Source organism: Lycium ferocissimum, chromosome 8 (genome assembly GCF_029784015.1).
Source record: "Lycium ferocissimum isolate CSIRO_LF1 chromosome 8, AGI_CSIRO_Lferr_CH_V1, whole genome shotgun sequence".
Taxonomy (NCBI): Eukaryota; Viridiplantae; Streptophyta; class Magnoliopsida; order Solanales; family Solanaceae; genus Lycium; species Lycium ferocissimum.
In genome coordinates, this window is record NC_081349.1 from 23,088,355 (window position 1) to 23,110,969 (window position 22,615).

A 22,615-nucleotide genomic window follows, 5' to 3' on the forward strand; every position below is an offset into this window, starting at 1 on the left:
AGAATAAAATTTGGATATTTGAAACTATATAATTGCATTTCTTCTCATATTAATATAATAAAAAAATGCATCTTAAAATATTAATCAAAATTTATGTTGTTTGATTATCAAGAAGCAAAATACAACAAATATTTTGGGACGGAGGAAGTAATAAATATTTTGTGTTGGTTGGAGCTAGAGAGGGCAACCTCAACGCCAAATACTTTTTTTTTTCCAATTTTAACTTCAATTTAAATATTATTTTTTAATTTCAATTAAAATATTATCCAAGTGCCTATTATAAGATTTAGAATTTAGCCAAGATGTCTTTAGTTCGAGCACCGTTGAGTACGGAAGCACTTTGTTAAGCTTTAGTCTTTCTTACCCCCCCCCCCCCCCCAATGTAGGACTACCCGACACGAATCCGGATTAGCTGGAGCCCAATGCAGATACCGGATGGGAAACCAAAAAAAAAAAGATTTAGAATTTAGCTTAATCATTGTCTAAATTTCTATAAGTTAAATCTAATATTTTATCTATAAAATTAAAAAATATATGAATAAATATTGTATTCGATCTAACTTTGTCCAGAAAGGTAGTTTCTTAATAGATAATGATAAAAAACACACCTCAATTATAACATTTTTTTGAATCTTCTACCTAAACTATCACCACTGGTTTGCAAAACGCGCCTCAACTATCAAAATAGAGAGTTGAGTTAATAGAGATAAAATCTAGATGAGAGCCTAAAAAGGGGAAATTTAAGTAATTCGGCCCAAAACCCATTTTGAGTAACAGGCCTTCTCTTCAGAAAAAGGCCCAGGCCCAGTCTAAGAGGCCACAAAAAAGTTCCTTCACTGTCAGTCCCATTATTCCCGCCAAATTTTCTTCTCCACCATTTTCTCTCCCAAAATTCCCTCTGTAAAATATCCAGCAAAATGGGTGTTGAAAATCCAGGAGAGCAAGCTCAAGTCCTTCTAAGAACAAGGCTTTGCAATCCCAATTTTATTTTCACCATTTTTTCTGACTCCCCTGATAGCAATTACAGGTAACAAAAAAAAAAATCCCATTTTTATTCACATCTTTCTTGATTTTTTTTTCCCACTCCAAATTGAATAATTATTCCATTATTAAAGTGGGGTTTCAAGAATTTTATTCAATACCCTTTATGTGTAATTGCATTTAGCTTTTCTTTCTTTCAGCAACTTACAGGTAAAAAAAGTTCCCTTTTTTATTCACATCTTTCTTGATTTTTTTTCACTCCAAATTGAACAATTATTCTATTTTCAAAGTGGGGTTCAAGAATTCAATACCCTTTATGTGTATTTGCGTTTAGCTCTTATTTCTTTCAGCAAAAATTAGAGGCAAAAAAAAAAAAAAAAAAACTCCTTTTTTATTCACATCTTTCTTGATTTTTGTTGCACTCCAAATTGAACATCTATTGTATTTTGAAAGTGAGTTTTCAAGAATTATATTCAATACCTCTTTATGTATATTTGCGTTTAGCTCTTCTTTCTTTCAGCAAATTGAAGCATATAATGTCAAGTTCAGTGACTGAAGCATGTAAAAAAAAAAAATCCCATCTTTATTCTCATCTTTCTTGATTTTCCACTCCAATTGAGTGTTATTTCATTATTTTGTATCCCCAAATGGCCAAAGTAATTTTTCTGAGAATTTATGGAAGACCCTCTATTTGTAATTGTGTTTACTCTTCTTTTTTTCAGCAAATTGAAGTATATAATGTCAAGTTCAGTAACTGAAGCATGTAACAACTCAGCTCTACTTCTTGGCCCTCGTGGTTGCGGAAAAGTTGCGGTCAGTTAAGAGTTTTTATATGTTTTATTTTGTTGAGCTTTCGCACGAATTTAATTTTTGTTTGCCCTCTTCTTCTTGTTTGTTTATTTTATTATTAGGCTAAGTAAGTAAGTAAACTTGAGTTGGTAATTGATTTTGTAATCTGTTGTTTGTGTCAGATTTTAGAGATGGTTATGAAGGATTTACTGCAAGAATATCCAGACATGATCTGTGTGGTATTGATTTCAGTATATGATTTGGCAGTGACATAATTCTGTACCAAAATGAATGTCACTTTTTTATTGACTTTAATTGCAATGTTGATAATGTCACTTTTTTATTGACTTTAATTGCTATGTTGATTACAGATTAAACTGAATGGACTCTTGCACAGCGAGGACAATTGTGCTTTAAAGGTACGAATACAATTTCCCTTCTTTTAGGTTGGATTTTTGTTCGTTATAAGAGTTTATACTAATGATGCAGTGTGGATTCATATGATTTTCGGCATTTCTGTTCAATATCTAAAGTGTTTACGCCTTTTTCATATGTTCTTACCTTGATCCAATAAGTTAATTTCGGAATCACATTACCCAGACTTATCCACTTTCAAGGGTGTACCTCAATAATGCGCTCGGACAATTGGCTAACACTTAAATGATTTCTCAGCGGACCATCCGACATTAGGAATAGGTGATGGCTATTCTAGTTGGCTTGTTGTTACCATATAAGAAGGAAAGAGATCAACTAAAGAAATACTGGTTTTCTTTGGTTGATAAATTGAGAGATTTTTAGAAATCAAGATAGATTATGCAAGTGTAGTGTGAAATCCTGAATAATTTGCAACTTCCTTGACGCGCCAACAAACATTCATGATGTAACTGGTATTTATTTTGGAAGTGATATCTACCGCCGGGAGAAGAATGTGAAATATATGAAATTTGCTGTAAAAGCTTCTCAGGAATCAAAATCACACTCTAAACAAATGTGGAAGGTGCAAATTGTTGGATACATTAAGTGCACAACTAAAAGTCCCTTACTTGTTAATTTAACGACATATCTGATATTTGCTTAAGGGGCCAGGATCTTCATGTGCATGCATTAACCAATCAACTTTGTTGCAATCCTGGAATAGTTGGGGTCACTTATATGAATCCTCTATCCATTTTGCACTTTTTGTGGCTATTTCATTACAAATAATTAATTTGTCTTCTAAGAGAAACGGAATCTCTAAAACTAAAATTTTCTATTTTTCACTCTTGCCGACGTACAAGTGTTTAATTAGCTTAGAAATACTCTTCGCAGTCAACATAACTATTGTAAGTAATCCTATTTTAATTCCATATTTCACGTTTTTACATCCTTTTTTGGATGAGTAGTTCCTTAAATTTTTTGTGATAAGTGTGGTAAACTGATAAAAGTGAAACTAACAACAAGAGTATGTTGGTAGTATCTAACATGAATCACATTAAAAGCAAAAGTTAGTCATCACATACAGTGTAATGAGTTAATAAAGTCAACCATGGGCTCTACATCATATATATCATGTACATCTGACATGTTTCCCCGAAAAGAACGCAGAAGAATATGTTTAAATTTAACTTATTACATTTCCTCTTTGTATTTAAAAATTCTCGAGTTCCTCTCTCATAATCCATATGGTCCACCAAATGGAGCCAGGATTAAAATTTGGACAGATGTTTGGATTGGGACTACAGATTTGAAGAGCAAGTATTCTGATTTATTCAGATGCTTTGTGCTTAAGGATGTATATGTTTCAGAGTCTTTTTCCATCTCTGTTTGGAATCCTGAATTCACAAGGAATCTAAATGTTCGGAAGAGGAAGCTTTCTGTCATCTCACTCAACAGTTGAACACTATTTTGATTGATCAAAACAAGGAGGATAAATTGATTTGGGTGAACAGCAAGGATAAAATGTTCTCTGCTGGTGATTGTCATGAACTGTTATTACAGCAGAATGGTCAGGGAACATTCAATTGGCCCTGGAAGATCATCCGGAAATCAAGCTTCTGCTAAAGTTGCCTGGTTTTGGATGGATTGTCACTTGGGAGGCATGTTTGACTCAGAATAATTTACAGAAGAGGGGTTTTGCTTGAATCAATAGAAGTTATTTGTGTGAAGAAGGTTTGGACAGAATAATTTACAGAAGAGGGGTTTTGCTTGAATCAATAGAAGTTATTTGTGTGAAGAAGGTTTGGAAACAGTAGAACATCTATTTTTGCATTGCAGAATTCCCAGAGAATGCTGGGAGTTGTTTGTTAATCAAACTGGTGTTTCTTGGGTTATTCCTTTGAAGATTAAGAGTTTAATGGAGTGCTGGCAAACTCAATGGATGTCAAGAAACCTGAAATGAATCTGGACATTCCCATATGCATCTTTTGGACTAAATGGCTGGAAAGAAATAAGGCTTGCTTTGAAGGAAGAAGGATGTATGTTTCTAGAATTAAAAAATCTTGTATTTGTCTGGTGTTATAGCAGTAGGGTAGATAACGGATCAGTACATGGATTTCCTTAGCTTGCTTGGGGGGATTACCTGATGTGCTGAGGTTTTTCTTATCCTGTTGGTTTTGTACTTTTTTGTACCATCTTGGTACCCTTTTTTAATAAAACTCGACCTTATAAAAAAAATGGCTGCTGGAATGGCATTCCGTACTTGTAATCTTGCAGTGTAGAAATTCCGTGTTACAACATCATTTATCATATTAATCTCATGAAATGCTGAATTTTGATATTTGGATTCTTTGCATTTAGACGCCAGGATCCCCTTTAATCTCACTTTAACTTCATTCTTCTTATGCATGCTAAACCTCCGGTGCATATTTTATGTCTTACTCTACTTATTCTAGAACCTTATTATTTAGGGTGATTTCGATATTTCTAGCTTTTATGCATTGTATGTTGATAGTAATAATTCCATCGACAATAGTCGTTTAATATCCGTTTAGATAATTTGTGAATGTACCATTTCATCATTCATTGGTCTATAATGGCAGTAACTTGCCTTTTACCTCTTTACTATGGCTTCATGTATGATGAATCAAATGTTTGGAAAGAAGAAAAAAAGAGAAAGTGCCAAATCACTCCAATTTCTTCTTTAATTGAAATAAACACATATGTTTACCCATTAGGCTTAGATACTTGCCTATATTATCCTATGTCATTTTGCAAGTGTATATAAAAAACATAATGGAGTATGGAGATCAGAACATTTTTGTTGTCCATTGGAGGTATGGAAACTATAAGATTTCTTAACTTCTCCAAATTCAAAGCAGAAATGTAACAGAATAGTTGCCCTCAGGGCTTAGTTCAAGTAGCAAAGGTTGAGGGAGTTGTGACATAGTAACAGGTTCGAGCCCTGCGTCATGCGAACTAAGCCTGGTATTTAAGTGGTGAAGGATAGAGGGACAAACCCATTATCCCAAGTTTCGAAGTTTGTGGTTGGGCCTAAGGGTTGGCCCAGACGGATTTCTCAGTTATCAAAAAGAAAAAGTTGCAGCAGAATAGTTTAGCAGAGTGCAGATGGCAGAGTTTACAAGACAACTATTTAGAAGGTTTCAATTGAAACGGTCGGCCATCAAGAAGAGTACCATAGTCAATTGAAACTTTTGTGCTTAAATTATTATTTCCTTTGCTTTTCTGACAGATTGATAGCCAGGAATTGATTAAGCAAGAGTTCACTTTCCAATAGGACATGTAGGGAATTCAAGCAATTTTGTTAATATTATCAAAATATTCAAATATGAATACACTTAATACCAGATTCACCTGCATCTTCTTCTACTTTTGGTTTTACTATTTTATATTCCTCCGAAAGGTTCAATAATGTACCTCTTCAAACAAAGGGTGTTACATATTTGTTCTTGTTAGATATTTTGTCCATAATGTGGTCCTTGACCTCTGTATCCATTGTTTGATATAGTTTTTTCATCTTGCAGGAGATTGCAAGGCAATTATGTATAGAAAATCAATTGGTTTTCTCAAAGATGGTACTGTGTCCATTCTGATTATAATTTCAAATTCACATTTTAACCAAAGGCATCAACCAGTGATGATATATTTCCTTTAACAGGCATCATTTGATGATAACTCTCAGTTTGTGATAGCCATGTTAAGGTGAGTCTATATGGCTTGTAATCTCCATCTTTTGTTTATTGCCAACATCTCACCAAAAAAGAAGAGACTCTTTCCAAAATGCCTGAGAATGTTCAAATTAGATGATCTTCATAGAGAACATGTACTCGTTTTTTCTTCTCCTGGTGCATATGCTAATTATACTGAATTTCTCATCAGGGAGTGTGGATTGGCACATAAAACTATTATCTTTGTGTTGGATGAGTTTGACCTTTTTACGCAGGTAAGATTCTCATATAGTGAAGAAAAATATGAGAAAGTATGCCAAATTTCACGATTGGATGTATCTGCATATTGCAGGGTAAACAACGATTACTCTATAGCTTGCTAGATGCAATGCAGTCTGTAACTTCGCAAGCTGTTGTCGTTGGTGTGAGCTGCAGATTGGTATGTTCCTTATTATCAGCATTAATATTTTTGTCTCGTGCTCTATTTCTCTATGAGCTATGGATTCTTCAGCATCATTATGTCCAGACTGTTTTTTGTATCGGTACTTGAAAATCAAATGAGCATGCTCGTTTTCTTTTTTATTTCTTCCTTTCAACAAAAAAATATTATATCATCTTGAGTTGCTTATGAACTAGATTAACTAAAGGAGATTCTCTAATTTCTGAAATAGTTGCTTTGTCATTAATTAATACACATTGACTACATATAGCAAGCCACAATGGAGAAGCTGAAACTTGTGTTGTGCAGGACGCTGATCAACTCTTAGAGAAGAGAGTAAGGTCTCGTTTCTCGCATAGAAAGCTGTTGTTTCTACCCCCTTCGCAGGAAGACTTGCAAAAGTAACTTCTCATTGCATCCTTTGGTTCCTGATTTACTGTCTGCAAGATATTCTTAGCTATACTGATGATCTGTGTATCAGAATTTTGCAGCACGCTTTACTACTGCCAACGGAGTCAGGTCTTGCTCCCCAATATGTAGCTGCTTCTAACAAAAAGCTTCTTGTATCCTTTTCGCTCGTTAGTCTTCTCATTGTTAATGAATGAATGAAAGTGAAATGGTCCCAGAAGACCAGGAAAAGTTGAAGAGAGAGAGAGAGAGAGAGAGGAATCCACAAAAATAATTAGAGTGTGGCTTAATGATCAATAAAGCGGGTTCAAACCTGAGCCGAGGGAAAAACACCAGGTTATTTCGTCCCATATGTCTAAACCTTGGGGGGCAAAGTTACCTGGTAATTGTGCTTGTAGGAGGTAGCCGGTAGGCATGGAATTAGTCAAGTTGCGTGCAAGATGGCTTGGACACCATGATTTAAAAAAATTAAAAAAAAAAAAAAACAGTATAGAATATCTCTTATGACGGTAGTAGCCACTCATTTGTTCTAAGCTCAAATGAGGTACGCCAATTACTTGTCCTACACTTGTAAGCCAAGGTATAAAATAGTTTGTTTCCTTTTGGAAACCTCTCTTTTAGTTAGACATAAGAACAAGCATCAAATTTTCTATAATTTGACGAATTGTGATCTTCTTTTTTTCTAGCAGATATTAGGTTATCCTTAACATGTACTAGAATACTTTGTCAGATGACAAATTCAAAGACATCATTGAGTCATTGTGCCATTCTGACTCAACTTATAACCATCTATTGAGATTTCTGTAAGTCTACCTATCCCTGAATTACCTAATTGCTGCATTCGCATTGCAATATCAAACATCTATTCATTTTCTTCAATGAAAACTCATCGTATGATAATTTCCATTAGGTTTGCTGCTGTGTGCCATATGGATACAAAATCTGGATTTTTATCACTTGATAACTTTAAAACAGCACTCTCAAGTATTCAACGGCAACCCAAGTTGGAAGCCTTGCAAGGTATGACATTTTCTATTCTGTGATGACTAGTTTTTCTGGAAATTTTTTGGGGTAGATCTAAAATGAGACGGATATATTTACCAGCCCAAAGTCGATTCACTTGGCCTCTCTCCTCCCAGTCCAGTGCCTCTGTCCACTGGTCGTCATGGTTCCATCCCCTCATCTACTTTTGCCATCCTTTTCCATAGATCACTTCCGCTTAATTTTTTTCTCTTCGACTCTCAGTCTCTTCAGCTATTCCATATCGTCTCTCACTCTTCTTCTCTTCTGTGACACAATAGCTCAGACAGTGTGAGTCGTAAAATTGCTAGGAAATTTGTTTAGGCCCCAGTAGTACATACTGTTCGAGATGTGGTGTGAATCACTCACAAACCATTTTACAATATGGAGACCCTCCACAGCTAGGTCACCGCCAAGATGAATCAAACTGAAAACAGCATGATTTTAAATTGTTGATGCAGATTGCTCCATTTTAGAGCTATATATACTTGTTTGCTTGAGGAGGTTGGAAGTCAAAGAGCAAGAGACTACTAACTTCAATTCAGTAATGAAAGGTTTGACTACTTACATGATCCAGTCTTATGTTAATAGTGTGAATCCTGTGTGACTGACCATGTTATCGTGTCTCCCAGAGTACAAAAGTGTACATGATTCGTTCCAAACAACCGACTATTATGCACGGACTGTATGCCTCAGGGTATGTATAACACATATAAATTATCCATCTAACATTCGACTTTGGATCTTTAAAGGCATACTGACAAATATTTACTGTCCTTTCAGGCATTTGAACATCTTTTACAACGCCAATTGATCTCCTTGGTTGACAACAGAGGGCACAGCCAATCCGTTGAATTCCGTCCAGTGAGGCTTTTGATCTCATCACATGAACTACATCAGGGACTAAAATCATACCGTTCCTGTCCAGTAAGTTACTTTCAGGAACAACTATATTCTTTTGGCCTGAAATATACTCGGGTGGTTGCAGATGTCAATTTCATGATAGAAATAGAAAATTTCAGTCAGTCCATATAAGCAAGTAGAGAAAATTTTCCTTAATATCTAATTGAAAAAAATTAAAAAAATCCCCTAATATCCATCTTCATTATCTAGTACTGCATAAATCTTATTCAACTTTTTAATGCATATGCATAAAAAATATCTAATGGTTCATGGCTTGTTGATTAAAACATTGGAAAGTCATTTATTTCTCTTTTTACTTGTTCATTTCTTCAAGTTATTCTTATAATTCCGAAAAAGAAGATTGTAAAATATATATAGCCAAAACCTACTCCTAACAAGTTCTTTGGATCGAAGTACAGTCAAATCTCTCAATAATAGCGTCGTTTGTCTGAATACTTTTTGGTTGTTATAGCGAAATATTGCTAGAGAGAACATATAATATGACATAACATGAAAAATCAGTTCCAAAAAACTTGACCGTTATAGTAAAATGTCGTTATAGAGAGGGGGTTTGATTCCCGTTATATTGTGAGTAGGGGACCAAGGCTCCTACAGGACCTGTAGCCGGAATAAATTTTTGATGAGGAGTTTGAGGGGCCAGGAAGAGGAAGTCCTTGCCCTATGTCTTTTTACAACAAACTTTCCATTGGGAAACAATGTCCAAATAAGAAGGGAGTGCTTCCCTCTTCAATGAGCCCTGCAGTAGTATTTGGATTAGTCGGTCCAATGGGTTCCAAATACTAGATAGTCATACCAAAAGAATTAAATAATAATAATAATAAGCCACTTATAAAACAAAAGTCTGGTGTTTTTTGACAACCAATACTAATTAGCATGCTGATTTTGCTAATTTGCAGGCAATTCTTCATAAACTACTTGACCGTGGAGTGTGAAGTCAAACCCCCATATGCTGTGCCTGTTAGTTTATCAGAGAAATGTTGTAAAATTTTACAGAATAGTTTTAATTATGAGAGAATTATACAACTTCGTAATTATGCCACATTTTTTCTTTTCTTTTTTTCTCCTGACTTTCAATCTAACAACGTTTGTTGCCCATCTTTCCTTTTTGTTTTGTTGTTTTTTAATTTATTTTTTTTGGTTATTATCAGGGAAGAGAAACTTAGTGTGCAACAATTATTAGGAGGCTATTGGAACAGAAACAGTAACATTACACTTTTAACTGTGACATGATCTTGTCGATATTTCAATGTCAAGTTAGTGAAATTGTCTCAATGAATTAGAGAAAGGTGAACGATAACAAAAATTAGATAAACAAATAAGAAAACATAAGATAAGATTACATAGATAAATATGGCAAAAGTATAATGAATAATACAAGCACTAAAAATTTAGCCAAACAACCTTTGTATTCCCTTTTTTATTCACCAACAGAGAAAGTCATCATCTTAGACTTTTTTTTTTTTAATTTTCGTACAAAGAGACAAGAAAAGTACATTGGGTTTCTATTGAAATCCCTTTTTTTTTTTTTCATGAACAAAGAAAGCCGTTCTCTTGACTGACTTTATTTTCTTAGTACAAATAGAAAACAAGGAACACTAGACTCACAAGTCACAAGGACACAAATGCACAATAGGGATTTGAAGCAAAGTATTGCAATTGAACACTAATGTACTTTTAAGCACGACATTCTCTCACTCCCCATAATTCACTACAACAAAGTCAACAATCGCTGCAGTCCCAACTATTTTCACAATATCGAAACATGTACTAAGTTGTGGGAGCAGTCTCCTCTCAAGTCCTGAGAAATCATGATCAATATTTCGTGCAACTACAAAATGTGTCTCAGAGAACTATGCAATACTAACTGACATAGTTCACCACAATTTATAATTAGTATAAAATCAAATAATTGGTGGTATAACATAAAAACTCGCATTCAAATCATCATGCATGAGAGACATGCATATATATGAAATATGAGTCCGCGCCAAAATGGCACGTTTTTGGACCTTGAAGACAAAAATGGTATGTCTTCTTTTTTTTTATACCAAAATGGGCTTTTCGTTGGTTATCCAACGAAATGTTAACCCCATTTAACATTTCCGTCAAATGTTAAAAAAAAAAAAAAATTGTATTTCGTTACATACCTGGCGAAATACATTTTTTTTTTGTATTTCGCTACGTTACTAGCGAAATGTAATTCATTTTTTTCCTTTTTTTTTAAATCCACTTTTTCGTGTGTGTGTGTGTTTTTTTTTTAAGTTTCCTAAAATAAAATTATGAAAATATAAATTTTTTAAGACACAAAAAAAAATCAATTTTTCTGATTTATTGTTTCAAATATTTTAATTAATTAAAAAAAATTCAATTTTTCATTTCTTTTCAAAAAGCAGGTTTAAAAAATGAGATTCATTTTTCCTGATTCTAAAAAAAACCATTTTCCAGATTTAAAAAAAAAATTAATTTGCCAGTAATAAAATGCCATAATTTACATATTTTTTTTAAAAAAAAATTAGTATTGACCGTTAGTCAAAGGGCATAAATGAGCCAAAAAGTTGAATTGAGGGGTATTTGTAGCAAAATAGATGAATGAAGGGTATTTTTAGACCTTTTCTAATAGTTTAGGGGCATTTTTGTCATTTTCTGTTAAATTTTTAACAAAATATTTGGGAGTTGACTAAAAGCACACCACTTATGCAAACATAATGCTCCATGTAAGAGAACGTATATAGTTTTAGGTCCAAACCTAAATGTAATATACCATTTTGATCCTTTTCTCGAAAACTAAACTGTAACGGCGCGGTTAAGTTCATAACATAGTAGTTTTGGAAACTTTAGGTTTAAGTGTTATATTTTTGTAAGGTTATTTTAGAACTTTATATGTCGAGAAAATTAGTCAGCTTTATTTTCGAAAATTGAAACCACATAAGCGAAATTGACATTCACAACTACATTACTCTGAAATTTTTATGTTAAAATCTATTGCGCATCATCATATTATAAGTAAAGAAAATTGAAAATTTCCCGCCAATTTGGGGGAAAATTAAAATTGGATGGGAAAAAAGAGGTTTTCTAGAAAATCGGCCCGGCCAAACCTCCTTGTGGCAGTTTGCGTTGCTAGATCTCGGAAAAATATGCAAAATCAATTTTTTTTTTTGCATAAATCGGATATCCGAGCGCAAAGTTATGACTATTTAAAGTTTCACCAATTTACAACTACTCTTTCTCCTATATTTTTTAACTATGTTTTTATCTAATTGAATTAGATTTATATTCAAAATAAAGTTATGTTTTGATTAAAAAATAACACGCTTGAATCAAAGCCTTAAAAAATAAAACACTTAAACCTAAAGTTTCCAAACAAAACTTACTTCGGGCACCTTTTTAGCCCCAAAAACGACGATCTGAATATCAATGTATCCTTAATGTATTGAGCCTACATTATTGTAAGAAAAAAATATCATGTTCTATATAAAATATTGACGTTTTGGAATCTTGACACACGACTAATCGTTGGTCAAAGTATGAAAAAAAAAACATTAAGTGTTGAAAAAAAAAAATTATTAAAATAAGATGTTGCGATCTTTTTATGGAAAAAAAACACTAAGTGTTCTTTAAGTGTGTTATTTTTTAATGTGTAACTTTATTTCTAATATGTTGCGATCTTTTAAAAGTAAGATTTATTATACACTAAAAAATATACTTAATATTTACTAAATCATGCACCCGCATAGGTTTGATCCATGGTGGTTGGGATAAAAAAGAACGGCTAAACCGCCAAGCCAAGTTTGTGAAAGTGACAATGTGGACATTTTTTATTATTTATAAAGTTCACTAATGCCATCTAACTTGTTTTCATGAATTGAATTTCGAGCCTTGAAATTGTTATTCAAAACATCAGTACCACGGGATTACCATCTTGAAATATATTTTTTATCACTAGATTTTTACTAAAGATGAATGAAAATTGTACACCAATTTGGGGAAAAATTAAAATTGGATGGGAAAAAAGAGGTTTTAATATTGATCGAACATGAAAATTGTGCACCAATTTGGGGAAAAATTAAAATTGGATGGGAAAAAAGAGGTTTTAATATTGATCGAACATCCTAATTCACGACTCGAGAAAAGGATCAAAATAGTATATTACCTTTAAGTTTGGACCTAAAACTATATACATTCTTTTACATGGAGCATTATGTTTGCATAAGTGGTGCGCTTTTAGTCAACTCCCAAATAGTTTGTTAAAAATTTAACAGAAAATGGCAAAAATGCTCCTGAACTATTAGAAAAGGTCTAAAATTACCCTTCATTCATCTATTTTGCTACAAATACCCCTCAATTCAACTTTTTGGCTCATTTATGCCCTTTGACTAACGGTCAACACTAATTTCTTTTTCAAAATGTAAATTATGGCATTTTATTACTGGCAATTTTTTTTTTTTAAAATCTGGAAAATGGTTTTTTTAGAATCAGGAAAAATGAATTTCATTTTTTAAATCCGCTTTTTGAAAAGAAATGAAAAACTGAATTTTTTTAATTAATTAAAATATCTGAAACAATAAATCAGGAAAATTGATTTTTTTGTGTCCTAAAAAATTTACATTTTCATAATTTTATTTTAGGAAACTTAAAAAAAAAAACACACGAAAAAGTGGATTTAAAAAAAAAGGAAAAAAAATGAATTACATTTCGCTAGTAACCTAGCGAAATACAAAAAAAAAAAAAAAAAAAAAAAAAATTGTATTTCGCCAGGTATGTAACGAAATACAATTTTTTTTTTTTTTTTTTTATTTTTTTACATTTGACGGAAATGTTAAATGGGGTTAACATTTCGTTGGATAACCAACGAAAAGCCCATTTTGGTATAAAAAAAAGATGACATACCATTTTTGTCTTTAAGGTCCAAAAACGTGCCATTTTGGCGCCGGACTCTATGAAATATGCTGACATTATCTACCTACATATGTGTTTCGACATGGATGTAGAATCATAATATTCATATAAGTATTTTGCTTTGCACATGATTGCTATCTTGTTATGTTAATAAATGAACCTAACACTAATGATTACTTAATTAATTCGCAACTTAGATGCACGTGTATAAAAGTTTAATTAGTGTGCATGTGACTTGTTATAACTTCATGTGAGAAACGTTGGAAGACGTAATGTAATAATTATCTCGTACATTTCAAATGAGTTCTTTAGTCATTTTTTCATAACTACACGCCCTAAAAGATTAGTTAACACTAAATATCACCGATTTCATTATTACATTTGGTACCAAACATGATATACGAAACATTTTTTTTTAATCTCTCGCCATGTTGACATTACAGCAAAATCCCTAAACTTAAGCTTCTCGAATAATTATATTCTTATAGGCTACGATAACAATCTTCCTTAAGACATCTCATCGTACAATGTAAATTTCTCAAAAATGGGGTCACCAATCCCATCGTAAATATTTTGTTTTCATCGATCATGTGGGAGTCACATTAGTAATATACTGAATTCAACTGTTCAAGACATCATCTTGTTACGTGTGGAGTTCATTAGTAATAGATGATATTGTACTCCCTTCGTTCACTTTTACTTGTTCACTATTTTAAAAGAAATTTTACTTTTACTTGTTCATTTTAACATATCGAGAGAAAAACAATCTTTTTTCTATTTATCCTTAACATTAATTATTAATTTCCCAAAAACATTTTACAAGATTTTGTGAAATGCTAATAATCATGGATTTTGAAAATTTAATCCTTTACAAATGTATAGAGTCTATAGACCTAGTAAAAGGCGAAGAAAATAATTATTTAGTATATGTCAAATGAATTCTTTAGTTATGTGTCATAATCTATGTTGAGTCGCAAGTGAAGTTAGGTCCACCTTCAAGCTTACCCCTTGCACCCGATAAAATTCGATAAAGTTTCCTCTCTATACTAGAAGCATTTCATTGATTGTCATGCTTGTCAACAATGATTCATTTGTCACACAGAATAAAATATCAGTGACTTCTATAATCATCACAATACAAAAGACGCAATAGCTGAAATATCACTAAATCCAAGCAAGACCCTAAAAGAGAAAGAAAGGAACATATGTGGCTGAAAAGTAGCCGTTGTCATAGGGTTTCAAACTTCCCAAGTTAAATTTCAGGATATTATCGTAGAATTTCACCTTTAAATTTAAAAACTCCATAACAGTGAATTTTCAAATTATAAGGCTGAAAAGTGACGTTGAACGCAATTTGTACAATATTAGTATATTATAGAAGTGGCAAATTGGGTACGAATAAGGGCAATTTTGAGATTTCAGAAATTTTCAGGTGCAAATCGGGGAGTCTAACACGCCTTTTACAAGAGACACGTCTCCTCCTCCTCCTCCAAAATTATTGCTTCTCTTTCTCACTTTCTCTGTGTTTTTTGTGCTTCTTCTTCCTTTTTTTGTTTTATGTCTGCATCTTTATTTAGTATTTAGTCATTTATGGTTACTTTTGATTCATCAAGTGTTGCATGTTGGTAATTTCTCTTACTTACTATTTTCATTATGGTATTCGAGATTTTAATCTTGGGTTTTGAAATTAAAATTTGAGAATTTTTAGATATGGACCAAATAATTGAAGGTGACCTTTTGTTTTTTCTTGTTTTCTTGGTAGCGCTTTTCAAAATGTACCTCCTCCTTTGGCTTGAAGGTAGAAGCGTCACAGACGTTTCCTTCTCCACGGCACGTCCGTGTGGGAATTTGCTTTGGGTATGTTGTTGTTATTGGACCAATTAATTGAAGGTATCAAAATGCGGATTGAATTTTCTTTTTCAATTCAATGAAAAGAAACTACACGGCGGTCATCTTTTAGTCTCTCATATTTGAAAGGTAAGAAATGAACTTCTCAATTCCTCAAGAAATTAGTAGTAGCAACTCTCAGCGGCTATTTTGTCGGTGACTGGTAAGACATGTAATTTTGTTGAAATGGCAAGAATATGATAGTAAATTATTATTGTATTAGTTTGCTAAAATGGTAAGAATATAGTAAACTTTGCATGTTTATGTACATCCAAAGTGACGTTTTCATTTATAGTCAATTTGCTGAATTTTACCTCCTTGACCCGTTTGTATCTCTCTTTGATAGAAGCCAACAAGGAGAGGACAAACGTTGCAGTATTTAATTGTACAAGATGTCGTCTGAATTGTACTGTAAAAGTGGGCGTATCTACTAACGCTGCTACTAATCTTTTACCCTTTGTGGGTTTATTACATTGATTAAGTTAATTTTCTCCTTGTTTCTTTGTTTCTTGCTTTGTGTTCTGGCCTTCCGTCCTAGATTTTGTTTAAAGTTTGTCTATTTTTGGTTCAATGTTGGATCTACGGGAAGTTATTTTGACTATGGATTAGAAAAGGGGGTCAAATGGTATTTTAAAATGCTGAAAGATTGTGGTTTTTGTTGCGTTTGAAGGAAGCTAATTCTCTGCATGGTGGATTATTAGGAATGGAAAGAGATAGATTTGCATTTATGGGTCTCCTTGATTTGTGGAGATTTAATTCTATCATGCAATGTGTTTGATTTAATTCACAAGAGAAAACCTTAGTAAGGGATACATAGTGTGACAAGCCATTATGCCGTACTGGGATCCCCTAGGAAAAAGAGTAGAATTAGAGCAGTTAGCAAGTAAACCAACTATAAGTTCTGAAACAGGCAACGAACAATATTCTGGTGAAAAAAGAAAAAAAAAAGAATAAGTAGTCAATCAATAGTCTTACTTACCGAGGAAAAACAAAGCTCCGTTCTAATTTCTACATACTTTAAAAGCTTGCATAAGTAGCTCAAACTCAAAAGTCTATACTTGAGCTAAATCCCACTAAATTCATTACAAAATATACATACTCATGTATTACTAGAATAGCTATTGTGGAGAATATCAAGAAGTTCAAAATGAGTATGATTGATGGGGCTGAAGATGATAATGATCAAAAGGATCATAAAGATGGTGAAGAGAAGTATTGGAGTGAGTATATGGGATTTGTGGACTTCTAATGTCACGACCCAAATCGGAGGGCCATGAATGATACCCAAGACCCTACTCGGTACGAGTACCATACTACCATTCTATTCATAAGTCACAACTTTCTATGAACCTTTAAATTATGAAATGACGCCTCCATCAAGTAAAACATGAAAACTTTTTAATAGAACTCTTCATGTCACAAAACTTTTTAATAGAACTCTTTCATCGTGTCAGGGACTTCTCCCTTATCGTTAAGTCAAAGAAAACCTTTATTCACAATAAAATCTTTAAATCAATGCATATGAACACATCGACCTATGCGGCCGCCTTACATAGCTGTCGACATCTCGACGCACTATCCACAGGATGCTTGTTTGCAAAAGCCTCTAACAAGGACCAAGTTACCATAACATAAGTTTAGACAAGGCCCCAACATACCCGTAATGCATTTGACTCGAGGACATACATAAGTACTCTGACTCGGCAACACTCCGAATAGAAATGGAGTTCACCAATCCAGCTGATAGCCCGAGAACATCCTATGGCAAGTGTGCTCTACTTAACTGTCTACACCTGTGTAGCATGAAACACAGCCCCCCCAGGCAAAGGGACGTCAGTATAAATAATGTACCGAGTATGTAAGGCAGAATTGAAACAATATATCTCGACTCGAATGATAAAAAAGAGTAATAGACTCAATTTGTACCTGTAACCAACACTGTGAATCATGTACGTGCATATGAACTTTTAATGCATCATGAGTATATATATATATGTATAATGCATGCCTTCGCCCACTTTGCCCTGCTCGCAGCCCCTTCGGGCATAATAGCATAATGGCCCCTTCGAGCATCATAATCATCGTGGACTAACTGATCAGGTGATTTGTGTATATAACGCCTTAGCCCTCTTCCCCCTTTCCCATAAAATGATGTCGTGCATGTATATAAGTATGCAAATGCATGATAATCTTTGTAAAACATCAAAAGACTCCCTTCGAAGCAACTTTTAGCTCAAAATGGGAACTTCTTCCCCTTTTTCACTTGTCTCCTTCGAGACTTAAAAATCAAATATGAAATGCATATGAAAAAAGAAACCACATGAATGTCCCATTCGGGATTTAGACACCATTATGGAAACATACAACTTATGGATGCCCCTTCAGGACTTAAGAAGTCAAGGAATAATCATAAAAGCTACAGGAACATCAAAGACTGAAGTACTCCTAGTGCTTCTAAGAGTAAAGTAATATGGAAGCTCGCTTACTCGTTTGTTCGTTCATATCATAGGATTATGCCAAAATGAAAGAAAGGATAGCCTCAACATACCTGGAAGCTTATTTCTCGACTTTCGAACTTACTTCCCGTCTTGCAATCTACATAAGATCATTCGTCGTCTCGTAATCTATATATAAAACCAGTCATACTATTGTTAGACTTATCGTCATATGCTTGTCTTAAGCCTTCAAATTAAATCCCCCTTAAAATCTGCCGAAATTCGGGTAGCATCTCCCCTGTTTATATTCCTAGCCCGAAATCACAATACCAGCAACCAACACAACAAGAACAACACTAACACCAACAACAACATCATCAATACCAAAATATTCCATAAAACATCCCACACGATGTTTATCAACATACAATAACAATATACACTCCCTTTCTTTCCAACCAAAGAGTATATTCTCATCAACACACCAACAACATTAGATACCATCCATATACATGGAAACTAGCTCAACAACATAGCCATAGCATGCTCAAAATAGTCCATAAACTCAACAACTACAACACAACACTTTATGACCTTTCCTCCATAACTATTTTCACTTTTAAGACTTGCTAAACCTTCAAATCAACTTAACATAAGAGATAGGATGAAGAACATACCCTATACTTGAAGAACTTTAGCCACACCATCTTTCTTCAAGACCAAACTCACCACAACATCAAGTAGAAGCAAGAACAATCACTTTTCATGAACTAGTTTGGTGTTATCTAGTTGGATTCTTGATTTAAGGGGTTATAAGTGTTTAAGAGAAGTGTGTGGATGTGTCTAGAACTCCCAAGAAGTGTAAATGATGAAATATGGTATTTATACCCCTTAAGAGTCAGTTCCACCGACTTTCCAAGTGGGGCCCGCGGGGAGCCATTTGACAGATTGGAGACTTATCTTGAAATGCCCAAAACTCCCTACTCCGATGTCATTTTGACGAACTGTTTGTTGTGTTGGAAACTAGACTTCCTAAACTTCAGTTTAGGCTTTCGTTTCACTTCAAAACTCCTGATATACTAGGAGGCATACTTCTCTAAAGTTGATCCAGAATTTCTGTCCAAAATTCTGCCGAATTTTTCAAATTTTCGACAAACTTATTTTCTTCGATTTTCTTGGTCCGGGAATCTTCCAAAACTCTCCATACATCATATCTATCATTAATCATACTTGATAATGGTCATGTCCTTTGGTTCCAAGGTTGTCCTTTCTGGTTACAACTTACGAGATCGTAATTCATCCTTTACTTCATTGCTATGTACTTCCCATGGCTTGTACCTTTCAAAACTTCACGGGACGTCTCCGGTACTCCATTAATACGGTGAAATACGTGGCGTGCTCATGCTCTGAAAGTGCGAGGTGTAACATCTAATCTCGATCAACTCAATGGTTGGATATATAAGGTTTTCAATCTATTGAAGAGAACTACGTTTTCATCTAAAACCTTAATCAGATATTCCATCTAAATAGGCATGGTTCCGTCTAAATTGGCCGTAAGTGATTTGGATCAGTGCCATTATGAGGAATTGATGGAGTCCTATGGTTGAGCATCATAGTTCCTGATTTCTCGTAAACTTTCAGAGTGCTCTACTAGCTTTTGGCATTGTATATGAAATACTCCTTTTAATGTATTTAACAATTCTTTGTAGTGCAGTAATTTTCTAAGCACTTGGTTTACATGTATGTCACCATCGAAACAAAAAATGTGCAACAACAAGTAGAGGTAACTTCTCTTTTCATTATTTTGGAAAATCTAAATCTATATGTTTTGGTGTATTTGATTAGTGAAAAGTCGTACCTGAATTGTTGCCTGTCCTTTTCTGTTTGAAAATGGATGGCCATGACGAGTATGTGGATGATTTAGCATTTGTTTATCCAAACAAACAGCTCTGTGCGGTCACTAAAAAGTCATTTGTTACACTAAGTTACAATTTTGATATCCCCCAATTGTTGCTGCTTACTATTCCATAATATAAGAGTACATCATTCAACATGCTATGTCATCTTCTCAGTTACCAAATAATTAATATGTGACTAAGAACAGTGATTTTACTGATATTGGAGTTTCTTGGTCACCTCAATGTTTTAGATTTACAGGTAAAGTAATGCGTCCTTTCATTCATGTGTCTGTATGTTTATTACTAGGATAGAAAACGAATAAAAGATAGCTTCTTTTAATGACTGATCTGATTAACAGAATAAAGTCAGTTTCCTCTTAATGACTGATCTGATTAATAGAATAAAGTTAATTTCCTTTTAATGACTGATTTGATTAATAGAATGAAGTTAGCTTCTTTTTAATGGCTGATTTGATTAAGTGACCCAATTTCCTTAAAAGCAGATAGCCAGTGTTAAATGCATATGATTAATTTTTCAAAGCTAAGTTGTATATGTTGCATTGATTTCTGATTGACTTAGCTTAGTATCTTGATTGCGCTTCAGAAACTATCAACCTTCAAATTAACTATGTAAAGAATGTCTTTTCCTGTGATCCTCTCAAGTACAAAAATCACCATCTGAAAAGATTTTATTCGTTATAATTGCATAAACGTCCATTAATTATGTATTCTATTCTCCATAATCTGGCTATACGAAGTAACATATCTTTGTTTTGTCGTGCACAAACAACAGGATTTCTTATACTCAATTAAATAATCTGTTGCAATCTCAGGGAAGTAGAAGAGTGGAGAATCTCAGACGATGTACTATTCAGTATTAGTGAAATCGCTGGTAATCTTAATCTCTTTGTCTATTCTTTGAATTGTATGATTATTTTTTGTTCAACCCTCAATAGATAAGTAACATTAGTAGCAGATATGACAAAAATATTCCTGGGCCCAAGGATTTGTCAATGCACTTAAAAAGTCACTACGTCCAATCATTCAGGATAAAGCCTGCATCCTTTGATTGGTACATTATGCTTCTCAATTATTTTTTCTCAAGGTTGCGAGGTTCACTCTTTTACCTAATAAGTATCAATTTTCTCTTTGATGATAATGATTGGAATCTTTAAAAAAAAAAAAATCATTGATCATTTAAGTTTTATTCTGCCAAAGATGGGTGGTACATATTGTTTTCCCAAGTTAATTAGCATTTATCTTGAAATAGCTTTGGCACATGTGATTCTGTTATCCGTGGCTCTACTTTTCTAATATAAGGATTTTCTCCAACTAATGTTAACATTTTCTACTATAGGAAAATAAGTTGCAAAGCTTTACCGAAATTTGGAAGAGAATCATGATATTGGATTTGTGGTAACATGAATGTAGTAGCATCTGCCTACAATTTTATTTGGTTTCTCCCACTATTGCTTCTAATTGTCTTTATTAATTGATAAAAGTATGATGTTCATTTGTAAGATAATTGTGCCTTCGGATGGTTAAGAAGTGGAATTAACAGCCATTTTGACCAAAATTATTATCACTATTTAAGGCAGTTCATTAGAAATCTCCTATTCTGCAGCAAAGTACCTCAGATTCATTTACAAGTGGAGTGTATCTTTGTGTGAGCATATATGTGTATTAATGTAAATTCTGGTTGTGCAGGTGCGGGATACTTGGGATAACGGCGCACAATAACTGTAGATAAGAACTCTTGCAGCTAAAAAGCAAAAACAACTTGCTTTACAGATATCAATATGAAGTTGGTCAGCAAGCCCTGCTCCTATTCTTGCTAATGGAGAGCTAAGATATTAGAAAGAATAACAAAGGGAGGGGGGGGAGAGGAGAGCAGTTGTTTTGTGGATAATTGAACCTGAAATGACACAAATTGAGAGGAAATGTAAGAACTAATCAAAGACTAAGCAAAATTATAGTGTTGAATTGATGAGAGAATTCCTGGTATGACATCATAACCACGGAAATTTTATCGGAAAGTACTATAACGTTCATTTCATGGTATGTTATATCTCATTTGTACTTTTTCTATTCAAAATAGCCTAAGATGAGTTGGAAGGAGATGATTACGCAGATGCCGAATAAGTTCAATCCTCGGAGTAGCTGTAAATAAGATTTAAAGATTAGATGAACAATTTTATTAGTCACTGGTGTTATTTTGTTTCTTGCCAGCTATGCAAAGGTTCACCATAATATAAAATGTTGGGCCCGTGCTCATCCCCCTCTAGTTTTCTACTACATGTATATCCAAAAGAAGGGCCTCGCAAAAGAAGTATGGGCCTTACATGTACTGATCCATTTTTTTTGTGCGGAATGCCCTTCAAAGGCACTGTTCTTTAATTTTTACCCCTCAAATTTAAAATCTTTAATTTTTATCCTTCACCTAAAATCCATGGGTTCTGGGTTCGAACCCCCGCTCAGTCAAATATTTTTAAAAAAAAAAAATCTCAAAGCAGAAGTTTGTAGCAAAGTTTGGCCTATTCCGGCAAAGTTAGACCAATTCAGGCAGAAGTCTTCTGCCTCAATAGGCCTAACTTTTGCCCAAAATTAGGCCCATACGGGCAAAAGCTAGGTCTTAAGGCAGATGTTTGTAAAATTCCAACTAAGTGTAAAAAAAAAAAAAAAAAAAAAAAAATTCTCACCAGAAGGCGAAATTCTGCCTTAAGGTAGAGTTTTGCATGCAAAATTCTGCCTGAGGTGTAAAACTCTACCTTGTGATTTTTTTTAAATTTTTGATTGAGCGGGAGTTCGAACTCGAAACCAAGTGATTTTTAGCGA

General features: G+C 33.7%; 1 protein-coding gene and 1 long non-coding RNA gene across 2 annotated transcripts; both read left to right on the forward strand.

Moving 5' to 3' along the window:
- The first annotated feature begins 837 nt into the window (after positions 1–837).
- Positions 838–9,757, forward strand: LOC132067592 (origin of replication complex subunit 4). The gene is made up of 16 exons (XM_059460863.1): positions 838–1,027; positions 1,704–1,794; positions 1,953–2,009; positions 2,142–2,189; positions 5,730–5,780; positions 5,864–5,907; positions 6,085–6,148; positions 6,226–6,312; positions 6,622–6,713; positions 6,794–6,875; positions 7,438–7,523; positions 7,631–7,740; positions 8,202–8,294; positions 8,373–8,437; positions 8,524–8,667; positions 9,561–9,757. The coding sequence occupies exons 1-16, from the start codon at positions 918–920 to the stop codon at positions 9,594–9,596; spliced, it is 1,260 nt and encodes a 419-aa protein (XP_059316846.1). The 5' UTR covers positions 838–917; the 3' UTR covers positions 9,597–9,757.
- A 10,643-nt stretch (positions 9,758–20,400) lies between these two features.
- On the forward strand, positions 20,401–21,861 carry LOC132066726 (uncharacterized). Its single transcript, XR_009416926.1, has 2 exons — positions 20,401–20,672; positions 21,488–21,861. It is a non-coding gene; the product is annotated as an uncharacterized LOC132066726 (long non-coding RNA).
- The last annotated feature ends 754 nt before the right edge of the window (positions 21,862–22,615 follow it).